At 40.7% G+C, this 18109-nt stretch overlaps 1 protein-coding gene across 1 annotated transcript in view; it reads left to right on the plus strand.

The window, feature by feature from the left end:
* The window catches only part of CPSF4L (cleavage and polyadenylation specific factor 4 like), a 147909-nt gene that overhangs the window by 19165 nt on the left and 110635 nt on the right, over positions 1–18109 (plus strand). The window contains exon 2 of the mRNA XM_053707005.1: positions 9951–10103. Coding sequence (XP_053562980.1) covers positions 9956–10103 — 148 coding nt within the window. The 5' untranslated portion in view covers positions 9951–9955. The remainder of the gene's footprint in view (positions 1–9950; positions 10104–18109) is intronic.

Raw genomic sequence — 18109 nt, forward strand, 5'->3', positions numbered from 1 at the left:
GGACTGGACAATTGTAACAACAGACGCCAGCCTACTAGGTTGGGGCGCTGTCTGGAATTCTCTGAAGGCTCAGGGACAATGGAATCAGGAGGAGAGTCTCCTACCAATAAACATTCTGGAATTGAGAGCAGTTCTCAATGCCCTTCTGGCTTGGCCCCAGTTAACAACTCGGGGGTTCATCAGGTTTCAGTCGGACAACATCACGACTGTAGCTTACATCAACCATCAGGGAGGGACAAGAAGCTCCCTAGCAATGATGGAAGTATCAAAGATAATTCGCTGGGCAGAGTCTCACTCTTGCCACCTGTCAGCAATCCACATCCCGGGAGTGGAGAACTGGGAGGCGGATTTCTTAAGTCGTCAGACTTTTCATCCGGGGGAGTGGGAACTTCATCCGGAGGTCTTTGCCCAAATACTTCGACGTTGGGGCAAACCAGAGATAGATCTCATGGCGTCTCGACAGAACGCCAAGCTTCCTCGTTACGGGTCCAGATCCAGGGATCCGGGAGCGGTTCTGATAGATGCTTTGACAGCACCTTGGACCTTCGGGATGGCTTATGTGTTTCCACCCTTCCTGATGCTTCCTCGATTGATTGCCAGAATCAAACAGGAGAGAGCATCAGTGATTCTAATAGCGCCTGCATGGCCACGCAGGACTTAGTATGCAGATCTAGTGGACATGTCATCCTGTCCACCTTGGTCTCTACCTCTAAAACAGGACCTTCTGATCCAGGGTCCCTTCAAACATCAAAATCTAATTTCTCTGAAGCTGACTGCTTGGAAATTGAACGCTTGATTTTATCAAAACGTGGTTTTTCTGAGTCAGTTATTGATACCTTAATACAGGCTAGGAAGCCTGTTACCAGAAAGATTTACCATAAGATATGGCGCAAATACTTATATTGGTGCGAATCCAAGAGTTACTCATGGAGTAAGGTTAGGATTCCGAGGATATTGTCTTTTCTACAAGAAGGTTTAGAAAAGGGTTTATCCGCTAGTTCCTTAAAGGGACAGATTTCAGCTCTGTCCATTCTTTTACACAAACGTCGGTCAGAAGTTCCGGACGTTCAAGCTTTTTGTCAGGCTTTAGCTAGGATCAAGCCTGTGTTTAAAACTGTTGCTCCACCATGGAGTTTGAACTTAGTTCTTAATGTTTTACAGGGTGTTCCGTTTGAACCCCTTCATTCCATTGATATCAAGCTGTTATCTTGGAAAGTTCTGTTTTTAATGGCGATTTCCTCGGCTCGAAGAGTCTCTGAGTTATCTGCCTTACATTGTGATTCTCCTTATCTGATTTTTCATTCAGACAAGGTAGTTCTGCGTACTAAACCTGGGTTCCTACCTAAGGTGGTCACTAACAGGAATATCAATCAAGAGATTGTGGTTCCATCTTTGTGTCCTAATCCTTCTTCGAAGAAGGAACGTCTACTACACAATCTAGATGGAGTCCGTGCCCTGAAATTTTATCTACAGGCAACTAAGGATTTTCGACAAACGTCTTCCCTGTTTGTCGTTTATTCTGGTCAGAGGAGAGGTCAAAAAGCTTCGGCTACCTCTCTCTCTTTTTGGCTTCGTAGCATAATACGGTTAGCCTATGAGACTGCTGGACAGCAGCCTCCTGAAAGAATTACAGCACATTCTACTAGAGCTGTGGCTTCCACTTGGGCCTTTAAGAATGAGGCTTCTGTTGAACAGATTTGCAAGGCTGCAACTTGGTCTTCTCTTCATACTTTTTCCAAATTTTACAAATTTGACACTTTTGCTTCTTCGGAGGCTGTTTTTGGGAGAAAGGTTCTTCAGGCAGTGGTTCCTTCCGTATAAAGAGCCTGCCTGTCCCTCCCGTCATCCGTGTACTTTAGCTTTGGTATTGGTATCCCAGAAGTAATGATGACCCGTGGACTGACCACACTTAACAGGAGAAAACAAAATTTATACTTACCTGATAAATTCCTTTCTCCTGTAGTGTGGTCAGTCCACGGCCCGCCCTGTTTTTTATGGCAGGTAAAAAATTTTTTAATTATACTCCAGTCACCACTACACCCTTTGGCTTCTCCTTTCTCGTTGGTCCTTGGTCGAATGACTGGAGGTGACGTAGAGGGGAGGAGCTATATAGCAGCTCTGCTGGGTGAATCCTCTTGCACTTCCTGTTGGGGAGGAGTTAATATCCCAGAAGTAATGATGACCCGTGGACTGACCACACTACAGGAGAAAGGAATTTATCAGGTAAGTATAAATTTTGTTTTCATATTAGCAAGAGTCCATGAGCTAGTGACGTATGGGATATACATTCCTACCAGGAGGGGCAAAGTTTCCCAAACCTCAAAATGCCTATAAATACACCCCTCACCACACCCACAAATCAGTTTAACGAATAGCCAAGAAGTGGGGTGATAAGAAAAAAGTGCGAAAGCATAAAAAATAAGGAATTGGAATAATTGTGCTTTATACAAAAAAATCATAACCACCACAAAAAGGGTGGGCCTCATGGACTCTTGCTAATATGAAAGAAAGGAATTTATCAGGTAAGTTCTTACATAAATTATGTTTTCTTTCATGTAATTAGCAAGAGTCCATGAGCTAGTGACGTATGGGATAATGACTACCCAAGATGTGGATCTTTCCACGCAAGAGTCACTAGAGAGGGAGGGATAAAATAAAGACAGCCAATTCCGCTGAAAAATAATCCACACCCAAAATAATTTAAATTTTATAATGAAAAAAACTGAAAATATAAGCAGAAGATTCAAACTGAAACAGCTGCCTGAAGTACTTTTCTACCAAAAACAGCTTCAGAAGAAGAAAACACATCAAAATGGTAGAATTTAGTAAAAGTATGCAAAGAAGACCAAGTTGCTGCTTTGCAAATCTGATCAACCGAAGCTTCATTCCGAAACGCCCAGGAAGTAGAAACTGACCTAGTAGAATGAGCTGTAATCCTCTGAGGCGGAGTTTTACCCGACTCAACATAAGCATGATGAATTAAAGATTTCAACCAAGATGCCAAAGAAATGGCAGAGGCCTTCTGACCTTTCCTGGAACCGGAAAAGATAACAAATAGACTAGAAGTCTTTCGGAAAGTCTTAGTAGCTTCAACATAATAATTCAAAGCTCTAACTACATCCAAAGAATGCAATGATTTCTCCTTAGAATTCTTAGGATTAGGACATAATGAAGGAACCACAATTTCTCTACTAATGTTGTTGGAATTCACAACCTTAGGTAAAAATTCAAAAGAAGTTCGCAATACCGCCTTATCCTGGTGAAAAATCAGAAAAGGAGATTCACAAGAAAGAGCAGATAATCCAGAAACTCTTCTGGCAGAAGAGATGGCCAAAAGGAACAAAACTTTCCAAGAAAGTAATTTAATGTCCAATGAATGCATAGGTTCAAACGGAGGAGTTTGAAGAGCCCTCAGAACCAAATTCAAACTCCAAGGAGGAGAAATTGACTTAATAACAGGTTTTATACGAACCAAAGCTTGTACAAAACAATGAATATCAGGAAGATTAGCAATCTTTCTGTGAAAAAGGACAGAAAGAGCAGAGATTTGTCCTTTCAAGGAACTTGCAGACAAACCTTTATCCAAACCATCCTGAAGAAACTGTAAAATTCTCGGAATTCTAAAAGAATGCCAGGAAAAATGATGAGAAAGACACCAAGAAATATAAGTCTTCCAGACTCTATAATATATCTCCCTAGATACAGATTTACGAGCCTGCAACATAGTATTAATCACAGAGTCAGAGAAACCTCTCTGACTAAGAATCAAGCGTTCAATCTCCATACCTTTAAATTTAAGGATTTGAGACCCTGATGGAAAAAAGGACCTTGCGACAGAAGGTCTGGTCTTAACGGAAGAGTCCACGGTTGGCAAGAAGCCATCCGGACAAGATCCGCATACCAAAACCTGTGAGGCCATGCTGGAACTACCAGCAGAACAAACCAGCATTGCTTCAGAATCTTGGAGATCACTCTTGGAAGAAGAACTAGAGGCGGAAAGATATAGGCAGGATGATACTTCCAAGGAAGTGACAATGCATCCACTGCTTCCGCTTGAGGATCCCTGGATCTGGACAGATACCTGGGAAGTTTCTTGTTTAGATGAGAGGCCATCAGATCTATTTCTGGAAGTCCCCACATTTGAACAATCTGAAGAAATACCTCTGGGTGAAGAGACCATTCGCCCGGATGCAACGTTTGGCGACTGAGATAATACGCTTCCCAATTGTCTATGCCTGGGATATGGACCGCAGAAACTAGACAGGAGCTGGATTCCGCCCAAACCAGAATTCGAGATACTTCTTTCATAGCTAGAGGACTGTGAGTCCCTCCTTGATGATTGATGTATGCCACAGATGTGACATTGTCTGTCTGAAAACAAATGAACGATTCTCTCTTTAGAAGAGGCCATGACTGAAGAGCTCTGAAAATTGCACGGAGTTCCAAAATATTGATCGGTAATCTCACCTCCTGAGATTCCCAAACCCCTTGTGCCATCAGAGACCCCCACACAGCTCCCCAACCTGTAAGACTTGCATCTGTTGAAATTACAGTCCAGGTCGGAAGAACAAAAGAAGCCCCCTGAACTAAACGATGGTGATCTGTCCACCACGTCAGAGAGTGTCGTACAATCGGTTTTAAAGATATTAATTGAGATATCTTTATGTAATCCCTGCACCATTGGTTCAGCATACAGAGCTGAAGAGGTTGCATGTGAAAACGAGCAAAGGGGATCGCGTCCGATGCAGCAGTCATAAGACCTAGAATTTCCATGCATAAGGCTACCGAAGGAAATGATTGTGACTGAAGGTTTCGACAAGCTGATATCAATTTTAGACGTCTCTTGTTTGTCAAAGATAGAGTCATGGACACTGAATCTATCTGGAAACCCAAAAAGGTTACCCTTGTCTGAGGAATCAATTAACTTTTTAGTAAATTGATCCTCCAACCATGATCTTGAAGAAACAACACAAGTCGATTCGTATGAGATTCTGCTAAATGTGAAGACTGAGCAAGTACCAAGATATCGTCCAAATAAGGAAATACCACAATACCCTGTTCTCTGATTACAGACAGAAGGGCACCGAGAACCTTTGAAAAAATTCTTGGAGCTGTTGCTAGGCCAAACGGCAGAGCCACAAACTGGTAATGCTTGTCTAGGAAAGAGAATCTCAGAAACTGATAGTGATCTGGATGAATCGGAATATGCAGATATGCATCCTGTAAATCTATTGTAGACATATAATGCCCTTGCTGAACAAAAGGCAGGATAGTCCTTACAGTTACCATTTTGAATGTTGGTATCCTTACATAACGATTCAATATTTTTAGATCCAGAACTGGTCTGAAGGAATTCTCCTTCTTTGGTACAATGAAGAGATTTGAATAAAACCCCAGCCCCTGTTCCAGAACTGGAACTGGCATAATTACTCCAGCCAACTCTAGATCTGAAACACATTTCAGAAATGCTTGAGCCTTCGCTGGATTTACTGGGATACGGGAAAGAAAAAAATCTCTTTGTAGGTGGTCTTATCTTGAAACCAATTCTGTACCCTTCTGAAACAATGTTCTGAATCCAAAGATTGTGAACGGAATTGATCCAAATTTCTTTGAAAAAACGTAATCTGCCCCCTACCAGCTGAGCTGGAATGAGGGCCGCACCTTCATGTGGACTTAGGAGCTGGCTTTGATTTTCTAAAAGGCTTGGATTTATTCCAGACTGGAGATGGTTTCCAAACTGATACCGCTCCTGAGGATGAAGGATCAGGCTTTTGTTCCTTGTTGTGACGAAAGGAACGAAAACGATTATTAGACCTGAATTTACCTTTAGACTTTTTATCCTGTGGTAAAAAAGTTCCTTTCCCCCCAGTAACAGTTGAGATAATAGAGTCCAACTGAGAACCAAATAATTTATTACCCTGGAAAGAAAGGGAAAGCAGAGTAGACTTAGAAGACATATCAGCATTCCAAGTTTTAAGCCATAAAGCTCTTCTAGCTAAAATAGCTAGAGACATATACCTGACATCAACTCTAATGATATCAAAGATGGCATCACAAATAAAATTATTAGCGTGTTGAAGCAGAATAATAATGCTATGAGAATTATGATCTGTTACTTGTTGCGCTAAAGCTTCCAACCAAAAAGTTGAAGCTGCAGCAACATCCGCCAAAGATATAGCAGGTCTAAGAAGATTACCTGAACACAAATAAGCTTTTCTTAGAAAGGATTCAATTTTCCTATCTAAAGGATCCTTAAAAGAAGTACCATCTGCCGTAGGAATAGTAGTGCGCTTAGCAAGAGTAGAGACAGCCCCATCAACCTTAGGGATTTTGTCCCAAAACTCTAATCTGTCAGATGGCACAGGATATAATTGCTTAAAACGTTTAGAAGGAGTAAATGAATTACCCAAATTATTCCATTCTCTGGAAATTACATCAGAATTAGCACCAGGAACAGGAAAAACTTCTGGAATAACTACAGGAGATTTAAAAACCTTATCTAAACGTTTAGATTTAGTATCAAGAGGACCAGAATCCTCAATTTCTAATGCAATTAGGACTTCTTTAAGTAAAGAACGAATAAATTCCATTTAAAATAAATATGAAGATTTATCAGCATCAACCTCTGAAACAGAATCCTCTGAACCAGAAGAACCACTATCAGAATCAGAATGATGATGTTCATTTAAAAATTCATCTGAACAATGAGAAGTTTTAAAAGACTTTTTTAAGTTTACTAGAAGGAGGAATAACAGACATAGCCTTCTTAATGGATTTAGAAACAAAATCTCTTATGTTATCAGGAACACTCTGAGTATTAGATGTTGACGGAACAGCAACAGGTAATGGAACTTTACTAAAGGAAATATTATCTGCATTAACAAGTTTGTCATGACATTCAACACAAACAATAGCTGGAGGAATAGCTACCAAAAGTTTACAGCAGATACACTTAGCTTTGGTAGCTCCAGCACCAGGCAGTGATTTTCCAGAAGTATCTTCTGACTCAGTTGCAACGTGGGACATCTTGCAATATGTAATAGAAAAAACAACATATAAAGCAAAATTAATCAAATTCCTTAAATGACAGTTTCAGGAATGGGAAAAAATGCCAGTGAACAAGCTTCTAGCAACCAGAAGCAATAAATAATGAGACTTAAATAATGTGGAGACAAAAGTGACGCCCATATTTTTTTAGCGCCAGATAAGACGCCCACATTATTTGGCGCCTAAATGCTTTTGGCGCCAAAAATGACGCCACATCCGGAACGCTGACACTTTTGGCGCAAAAGAACGTCAAAAAATGACGCAACTTCCGGCGACACGTATGACGCCGGAAACAGAAAAAAAATTTTGCGCCAAAAACGTCCGCGCCAAGAATGACGCAATAAAATGAAGCATTTTCAGCCCCCGTGAGCCTAACAGCCCACAGGGAAAAAGTCAAATTTTTAAGGTAAGAAAAAAATGATTGATTCAAATGCATTATCCCAAATATGAAACTGACTGTCTGAAATAAGGAATGTTGAACATCCTGAGTCAAGGCAAATAAATGTTTGAATACATATATTTAGAACTTTATAAAAAAGTGCCCAACCATAGCTTAGAGTGTCACAGAAAATAAGACTTACTTACCCTAGGACACTCATCTACATGTTTGTAGAAAGCCAAACCAGTACTGAAACGAAAATCAGCAGAGGTAATGGTATATATATAAGAGTATATCGTCGATCTGAAAAGGGAGGTAAGAGATGAATCTCTACGACCGATAACAGAGAACCTATGAAATAGACCCCGTAGAAGGAGATCATTGAATTCAAATAGGCAATACTCTCCTCACATCCCTCTGACATTCACTGCACGCTGAGAGGAAAACCGGGCTCCAACCTGCTGCGGAGCGCATATCAACGTAGAATCTAGCACAAACTTACTTCACTACCTCCATAGGAGGCAAAGTTTGTAAAACTGATTTGTGGGTGTGGTGAGGGGTGTATTTATAGGCATTTTGAGGTTTGGGAAACTTTGCCCCTCCTGGTAGGAATGTATATCCCATACGTCACTAGCTCATGGACTCTTGCTAATTACATGAAAGAAATGAACTATATAAGGCTATATTCTCTTTGTTATTTAAGGTCAGAATAAAGTTTGGTCCTATGCCTAGACAGTCATTACTTAAAAATTGATTTTCATGTAAAACTAATTTAAAGTTATGGTGATCTGTTGTTGAAAAATCTTTCTGCAGTTGTTAGAGTTAGGAAATTGTGCAATTGTTTTCACTTTTGCACATACTCAAGGAACATTGTAGTAACATTATTTTGGTGCAGTGATGTGCAAGGGTCTGCTTGGTGACGTGGTGCAGTGACGTACAAGGGTCTGCCTGGTGACGTGGTGCAGTGATGTACAAGGGTCTGCCTGGTGACGTGGTGCAGTGACGTGCAAGGTTCTGCCTAGTGATGTGGTGCAGTGATGTGCAAGGGTCTGCCTGGTGACGTGGTGCAGTGACGTGCAAGGGTCTGCCTGGTGACGTGGTGCAGTGACGTGCAAGGGTCTGCCTGGTGACGTGGTGCAGTGACGTGCAAGGGTCTGGCTGGTGACGTGGTGCAGTGACGTGCAAGGGTCTGCCTGGTGACGTGGTGCAGTGACGTGCAAGGGTCTGCCTGGTGACGTGGTGCAGTGACGTGCAAGGGTCTGCCTGGTGACGTGGTGCAGTGATGTGCAAGGGTCTGCCTGGTGACGTGGTGCAGTGACATGCAAGGGTCTGCCTGGTGACGTGGTGCAGTGACATGCAAGGGTCTGCCTGGTGACGTGGTGCAGTGACATGCAAGGGTCTGCCTGGTGACGTGGTGCAGTGACGTGCAAGGGTCTGCCTGGTGACGTGGTGCAGTGACGTGCAAGGGTCTGGCTGGTGACGTGGTGCATTGACGTGCAAGGGTCTGCCTGATGACGTGGTGCCGTGACGTGCAAGGGTCTGCCTGATGACGTGGTGCAGTGACGTGCAAGGGTCTGCCTGGTGACGTGGTGCAGTGACGTGCAAGGGTCTGCCTGGTGACGTGGTGCAGTGACGTGCAAGGGTCTGCCTGGTGATGTGGTGCAGTGATGTGCAAGGGTCTGCCTAGTGACGTGGTGTAGAGATGTGCAAGGGTCTGTCTGGTGATGTGGTGCAGTGACGTGCAAGGTTCTGCCTGGTGACATGGTGCAGTGATGTGCAAGGGTCTGCCTGGTGATGTGGTGCAGTGACGTGCAAGGTTCTGCCTGGTGACATGGTACAATAATGTGCAAGGGTCTGCCTGGTGACTTGGTGCAGTGACGTGTAAGGGTCTGCCTTGTGACATGGTGCAGTGTCGTGATATGCAAGGGATATGCAAGGTTCTGCCTGGTGACATGGTGCAGTGATGTGCAAGGGTTTGCCTGGTGATGTGGTACAATAATGTGCAAGGGTCTGTCTGGTGACGTAGTGCAGTGACGTGCAATGGTCTGCCTGATGACATGGTGCAGTGACATGCAAGGTTCTGCCTGGTGACGTGGTGCAGTGACGTGCAAGGGTCTGCCTGGTGACGTGGTGCAGTGATGTACTTGTGTTTTGCACAGAGTGACACATATTATGTCTTCTGCTTCTCTGTTGATACACATTTGCTATTTGAAGAGTAATATTGATCCAGACACTTATAGTATATAGTTGAAGTGGCAGGTGGGATAAAATGTATTGCATGGCTTGATGTGGTCCCTACGTCTTAGAATGGACAAGTCAGGTTTAATGCGGGGGTTAAATTAACAGTAGACCAGGGTTGATAATCAGAAAATGACATTCTGTAATGGATAATAGAAGTCAATTGTAAAGTATCTTGCTTGCATGCTCTACCTGATCCATGAATGTTTAATACTGAGTTTCATGTCTCTTTTTTTTTTTTAATTGTTAATGTGATTATGTGCATTGGCCCTGTATATTCTTCTAGGTCCCATGTGCCCATTCCGACACCTTAGTGGTGAGAAGACAGTAGTGTGCAAGCACTGGCTGAGGGGTTTGTGCAAGAAAGGAGATCTCTGCGAGTTTCTTCATGAATATGACATGGCCCGCATGCCAGAATGCTACTTCTACTCGAAATTTGGTAATTGGTCTCTCTATCTTTTACAGGGATAGTAAGTTGTTTTTTTTTTTCTTTATGCCATTCTGTTTAAGCTTATTATTAATCTATTCCTGATTTCTCCCTGTTGCTGTTTAATAGTCTAACCCTAAAGATGTGAGGTTCCAACTTTACCCGCCTATCACACATCAAAGACCAATCAGAAGGTGTGAAATATGCCCCTTTTGAATAAAAGCAGAACACACTTCCATGTTTCTCTAAAGCTGGATTCTTATGGTGAAGAAGGGCTATTCTGCCTGGTGATCAAAAAATAAAAAAACAGCCACAAGAAGAACTCAAGGACAGATTCAAGGAACAATAAATATTTTGCAGGCAAAAAAAATAAAATAAAAAAATGAACATATAAGGGGAATGTGCAAATGTTTCAAATGCATTAAAGGGACATGAAACACAATTTTTTTAATGATTCAGACAGAGCCAACAATTTTAAACAGCCTTGCAATGCACTTCTATTACTAAAGTTGCTTCATTCTATTGGTGTCCTTTGTTAAAAGAGCAGTTTTGCACTACTGGGAGCCTAGCTAAGAATGTTTTTCAACAAATGATAAAGAGAACTAAGCAAATTAGATAATATAAGTTGTTTAAAATTGCTCACTCTACCTGAATCATAATAATTGAATATTTTTTATTACAGTCTCAAATATTTACTATTCCTTTAACAATCACTGTACACTGATCCGTAATTAGAATGGCAGGGGAATTTTTTATTATTATTATCAGTTTGTAGAGCACCAACAGATTCTGCAGCGCTATAAACATAGGTTTAATATGAGGTAACATTTATTGGGAACAAATGGCTACAGGGCCCTACCAAGAGTTGTACTGTTGTAAATCAGCTCTCATGAAGGGGATCTACAAACAGCTGGGCTGAGGTTTACATGCTAAGGGGGGTTAAAATGGATAACAAAGGAGGGGAGGACTGAGGTAAGAAAATTTTAGCATATATTGTATCCCTGAACAGTAGAGACTTAAAGGAGCGCTTTAAACTATCAAATCTAGGGGTGAGTCTTGTGGAGCGAGGCAGAGAGTTCTACAAAATAGGGGCCAGTCTGGAGAAGTCTTGTAAATATGGATGTGAGGAAGTAACAAGAGAGGAGGAGCGCAGGAGGTTATAAGCAGAGCAAAGAGGACAGGAGGGAGAGTATCTGGAGATGAAGTCTGAGATATAAGGGGAGCAGTGTTATTGAGGGCCTTGAATGTCCGAGTTAGGATTTTGTGTTTTATTCTGGAGGTTAAAGGGACATTAAACCCAAATAGTTTCTTTCATGATTTAGAAAAACCATGCAATTTTAAACAACTTTCTAATTTACTTCTATTATCTAATTTGCTTCATTTTCTTGATATCCTTTGCTTAAAAGCATATCTAGATAGGCTCAGAAGCTGCTGATTGGTGGCTTCACATAGATGCCACGCGTGATTGGCTCACCCATGTGCATTGATATTTCTTAAACAAAGGATATCTAAAGAATGAAACAAATTAGATAATAAAAGTAAATTGGAAAGTTGTTTAAAATCGTATTCTCTATCTAAATAATGAAAAATTGGGTTTAATGTCCCTTTAAAGTAAGCCAGTGAAGGGGCAGCAGATGAAGAGCGACGTGTAAGGAAGATGAGCCTGGCAGAGGCTATTATTATGGATTGTAAAGGAGATAGACGGGAGCGAGGGAGACCAGAGAAGATGGGGCTACACTTGATTATTGCAACTCCAAGACAACGGACATCATGTGTGGTTGGATTAATGATGTTGTTATCAACAGTTATAGAAAGATGGGGGGTAGAGATTTTGGAATAAGGGGATTTCAGTTTTTTTTAAGCTTTAGCTTAAGGTAGTGATAGGACATCCAAGATGAGATGTTAGACATCTAGTGATACAAGTTAGCAAGGAAGAGGATAAGTCTGCTGCAGAGAGGTAGATTTGGGTGTCATCAGCATACAAATGATATTGAAACCTGTGGGACTTTATTAAGGAACTTCATGATGATGTATAGATTGAGAAGAGAAGGGGACCAAGGACAGAGCCTTCTGGTACCCCGACAGAGGATCCACCAAAGAAGATTACACGACAGGTAGGAAGAGAAGCAAGAAAGGGCTATGTCGCAAATGCTGAATGATTGGAAGGTTTAGTGCAAGAGAGGGTAGTAAACAGTATCAAAGGCTGCAGACAGACAGACAGAGAAGGATTAACAGAGGGAAGTGACCTTATAATTTTACTGTAAGTAGGTCATTAGTAAACTTAATGATTGCTGTCTCTGTGGAGTGTTGGGGCAAAATCACAGATGTGAGATATTTTGATAAAAGTGTATATACTAGCCTTTCCAGAAGTTTTGAGGAAAGGGGGGAGTAGGGAAATAGGGTGGTAGCTGGATGGGTAAGTTGGATCGAGAGGTTATTTGAGGATAGGTGTGACTAGTGCATGTTTAAAAAAAGATGAGTGCTGTGGGAGGGGAGTAGCTGTGAAAGGATGGGATTGTGGGGACATGTAGTGAGGTGAGAGGATGATATAAAGGCAGAAACTGTTGAGGGGGTTGCAAACTGGTAGTATGTTGAGAGATGATTTAGTTTCTGATGGAATCAATTTTGTTGTTGAAGTGTCTGGCAAAATTTCGAGCTGAGAGAGAAGTTTTAGTAGGAGATGGGGGTGGGCAGAGAAGGATATTGAAAGTGGAAACAGATGTTTTGGATTTGACGTAAGAGAGTATATATACGAGTAGTGAAGTAATCCTGCTTGTAGTGAAGAAAGTCATCTGAACACCAAGACATCGGTTGCTCAGCAGTGCTGGAATATCTGTATAAGTAGCGTGTCAGAGGAGTATGCCAGGGCTGAGGATGAGTGCGTGACTTCTGAGCTGTGGTGGGAGGGGCAACATTTTCAAGGACTGATGTAAGTGTGGAGTTGTAGTGACAGATTGGTCAGGGCAGAAAAAGGAGTAGATAGGTGGAAAAAAGCAGAGGTTTGATAGATGTTGCGGATCTAGTGACTTATTGCTTCTGTTGAGTTTGGTGTGAGGGTTAGATGGAGGGACAGTAGTAGGAAGTGCTGTGATGTTGCAAGTGAGGAGATTATGGTCAGAAAGCGGAAAAGGGGATTTTGAGAGAGTGCATCGATACCAGAAAATCAGATCAAGGGAGTAACCATGTTTGTGAGTAGGAGAGACAGTCCCTTAGCAATGAGGGAGGTTTCTCAAATTCTCTCAGGCAGAGGCCAATTGCTGTCTAATTTCAGCTGTCTACATCCAAGGGGTGCTCAATTGGGAAGCAGATTTTCTCTGTCCTCAGTTTCTTCATCAAGGGGAATGGTCTCTTTTATCTGGAAGTGTTCAATCAGATTATAGATTTTTGGGGTCTCCCAGAGATAGACCTGATGGCCTCTCCATTGAACAACAAACCTTCCCAAATACTATGCAAGTACAAGGGATCCTCGGGCAGAGTGTTTGGATGCTCTGATAGCTCCATGGTCTCTTCAGTTGGCCTATGTGTTTCCACCTCTGGTACTTCTTCCCAGAGTAGTTTCCAAGATCAGGCAGGATAATTTGCCTGTGATTCTAATTGATCCAGCTATGCCCTGCAGAGTTGATGTCTAGTTGCCCTCCTTGACCTCTTCCAGTTATTTGTTAAGGTCAATTTTTTCATCAGGATCTGAAATATCTAAACTTGATGGCATGGAGATTGAACGATTAGTTCTTAGGCATAGGGGTTTCTCTGAGTCTGTAATTTAAATTGTGATTAAGGCACAGAAGGCAGTTACAAGGAATATTTATTATAAAGTTTGGAAAACTTTTATTTACTGGTGTCTTAAGCCTGGTTTTCCTGGCATTCTTTCAGGATTCCTAAAATTTTGCAATTTTTTTTTTCAAGATGGTTTGGATAAAGGTTTATCCACCTGTTCTTTGAAAGGTCAGATTTCTGCTCTTTCTTTTTTGTTTCACAAGAAAATTGCTAATCTTCCTAATATTCATGGTTTTGTACAAGCTTTGGTGCATATTAAAGGGATAGTATAGTCAAATTTAAGCTTTAATGATTCAGATAGAACATGCAATTTTAAGCAACTTTCTAATTTACACCTATTATCAAATTTTCTTTGTTCTCTTGGTATCTTTATTTAAAAAAGATGGTTCAGCATCTAAGTAGCACTTGCTGATTGGATGGCTACATTTAGACACCAATCAGCAAGCACTACCCAGGTTCTGAACCAAAAATGGGGCGGCTTCTAAGATTTCCATTCCAGCTTTTTAAAATAAAGATACCAAGAGAACGAAGAAAAATTGATAATAGGAGTAAATTAGAAAGTTGCTTAAAATTGCATGTTCTGTCTGAATCATGGAAGTTTAAATTTGACTAGCTATTCCTTTAAGTCGATTATTTAAACCAATTTCTCCACCTTGGAACTTTGAATTTGGTACTCCTCCATTAGAGCCTATACATAAGGAGGACATTAAAGGGACATGAAGCCCAATTTTTTTCTTTCATGATTTAGAAAGAGCAAAAGGCAAAGCATATAGACACCAATTATATAAACTGATACAGTAGTACAACGTTTAGTTCACATAGCAAAATCCAACAATAGCAAGTCAAAAACTTACAGTAAGCAAGACAAATGTCTTCTCATAATTGGATTACTATTATGTACCTGTTATAAAATTGTACTTAATAGTGAATATGTATCTACTTTTTTTAGGGTTGTGGATTTTCCTTATGAAAAAACAAGATGTTTCTGATCCCACCCTATCTTTTTATTACTCGTGAACTCTCCACGTTTGGTATTGGTTCCCAGGAGTAATGGATCATTACCACCTTTGTTAAATAAAACATAATTTATGTAATGGTGGTAAGAGTCCATGAGACCCCACCTTGTTTTTGGTGTTGGTTTTTAAGTTATGGTACATCTTTTTTCCCAGCTCCTATATTTTTTGTTTGGCTATAGGTCAAACTATCTACAATAGAGGGAGGGGTTATATAGAGGTTTGGGAAACCTTCCTAATGGTAGAGAAGGTAATTCACAGGAGTAATGGATTGCAGACTTTTACCAACATGAAATAAATTTATCAGGTAAGCATTTTTTTTGTTACAATTCTATATAAAGATGAAATGCATGCTTTGCAAATATATAATATATAATATAAAATGATCCAGAGCATTTTGTTATTGCACTGTTGCTTAACCCATCAAAAAAATGTCCTTAACGACCAAGGACGTACCCTGTACGTGGTTGGTGTTTGAAAGCAGTGGAAGCGATCCTGATCGCTTCCATCCGCTTTCATGTTATTGCAGTTGTGCCTCGATATTGAGGCATCCTGCAATAACATATTTTAGCCATCCGATGCAGAGAGAGCCACTCTGTGGCCCTTTCTGCATCGGACATGAATGGCCGTGATCGTTGGTGGGTGGGAGCTGATGCAGGGAGGCGGGTGGGCAGCCATCGATGGGAGGAGGGGGCGGGATTGCGGGCAGAGTCACCGGGGCGTGCATGGGGGCGGCGGGCGGGTGCGTGCACGGGTGCTGGAGCGGGTGGGAGCACTACACTATGGCACATTTCAGTTACTGCATAGGGTGGGAGAAAGGACTGGGGAGGGTGGGAATTATTAGCTAAGAGATCTGGGAGGGGGGGCAGCTACACTACAGAAAATATTTCATTAGTTTCTAAAAAAAAACCTCATTTTATCTCAAACAGCTGCCTGTACCCAAGATGGCGCACAATAAGGTAGAGGGTTAGAGAGCTGTTTGGAGGGGGGGATCAGGGAGGTTGGGGGCTAAGGGGGGATCCTACACAGCAGATTTATTTTTTTAAAAACAAAAAAAAATTATTTTAGTACTGGCAGACTTTATGCCAGTACTTAAGATGGCGGGGACAATTGTGGGGTGGGGGAGGGAAGAGAGCTGTCTGGGAGGGATCAGGGGGTGGGATGTCTCAAATGGGAGGCTGATCACTACACTAAAATTAACCCTGCAAGCTCCCTACAAGCTACCTAATTAACCCCTTCACTGCTGGGCATAATACACGTGTGGTGCGCAGCAGCATTTAGCGGCCTTCTAATTACCAAAAAGCAACGCCAAAGCCATATAAGCCTGCTATTTCTGAACAAAGGGGTTTCCAGAGAAGCATTTACAACCATTTGTGCCACAATTGCACAAGCTGTTTGTAAATAATTTCAGTGAGAAACCTAAAATTTGTGAAAAAGTGAACGATTTTTTTTTTATTTGATCGCATTTGGTGGTGAAATAGTGGCATGAAATATACCAAAATGGGCCTAGATCAATACTTTGGGTTGTCTACTACACTACACTAAAGCTATAATTAACCCTACAAGCTCCCTAATCAACCCATTTACTGCTGGGCATAATACACGTGTGGTGCGCAGTGGCATTTAGAGGCCTTCTAATTACCAAAAAGCAACGACAAAGCCATATATGGTAGCATGAAATATACCAAGATGGGCCTAGATCAATACTTTGGGTTGTCTTCTAAAAAAATATATATACGTCAAGGGATATTCAGGGATTCCTGAAAGATATCCGTGTTCCAATGTAACTATCGCTAATTTTGAAAAAAAGTGGTTTGGAAATAGCAAAGTGCTACTTGTATTTATGGCCCTATAACTTGCAAAAAAAGCAAAGAGCATGTAAACATTGGGTATTTCTAAAAAGTGTGTTTTTCCATTTTTCCATCATATTTTATCTTTTTTTTTTCATGGTAAATTATAAGATATGATGAAAATAATGGTATCTTTAGAAATTCCATTTAATGGCAAGATAAACAGTATTATTATTATTATTATTATACTTTATTTATTAAGCGCCAACATATTCCGCAGCGCGTATACAATATGTGTGGGTACAAAAATGAGTAAGAGGAAAATTACAGTTAAACACAAACACCACAGAAATGTAAAAATAGCCTTTGCCCCAAACGGACAGAAAATGGAAAAGTGCTGTGGTCCTTAAGGGGTTAAACAGAATTATTATTTTTTTACTCCTTGCAAAGGCTAGTGATTAGTTGCTACACATGTATGTCGTCCCTAATTGGCTCAAGAGCTGTTCAGGTATAGACCAGCAGCACATTGATGCACAAAACAATGTTCTAAAAATCCATAAAATAATTAAACAACATTTTTACTTGAAAGGGTCAAAATAAAATATTATACAATAATTGAAAATAATAAAAAAGAAAAGATCTGACATAAGCTTCATCCATAAAAGTGTAGGTGACTTATTCAGATTTGTTATAAACATACAAATATTCTGTATTTATATTTGAATATTCGGTCCAAAGGATCCAGCCAAACCAAATTTTTCGCCCTTACACACGCCTAATCTAGAGAGCAGTTTGGCACGTTTGTGCTGTAACTGTTTGCAGAAGAATCTGTTGTTGTCTGCTTCCCCCTACTGGTAAATCTGCAGAATTATGTTGCAAAAATAGTAGTAAAGGGATTTTACCCAGATGCTAAATCGCTTGAAAGTGCAAAATTTATAGTATCAAAAATGAATTATGTATAAAAAAACATTCCTAAGTCCCTTATGAATGTAGAAATCACTATAGATTGAAATTTCGTTTGCAGTAATAAACTTTCTATATATTGCTCAATCATCAATCCTTCATGAATATTAAATATATCCAGATTGCAGCTTCCTCTAATGTAATACTATCAGTCAAAAAACAATGCAAGTTCAAATTAAAACCCAAGCAGCTAGTTAACATGCATGTTATGGTGTATGCGATTCATTAATCATTCAGCTTAGCTTGTTAATATATCCAAGTATTTTTAGCTCATATGCATATAGCTAAGTATTATTGCAGCAGTTAAAGGGATTATGAACCCACATTTTTTTCCTTAATAATTCAGATATAACATGCAATTTTAAACAACTTTCTAATTTACTCCTATTATCAATTTTTCTTCATTCTCTTGCTTCTTTATTTGAAAAAAGCAGGAATGTAAGGTTAGGAGCTGGCCCATTTTTGGTTCAGCACCCGG

Source organism: Bombina bombina, chromosome 1, assembly GCF_027579735.1.
Source record: "Bombina bombina isolate aBomBom1 chromosome 1, aBomBom1.pri, whole genome shotgun sequence".
NCBI classification, from domain to species: Eukaryota; Metazoa; Chordata; class Amphibia; order Anura; family Bombinatoridae; genus Bombina; species Bombina bombina.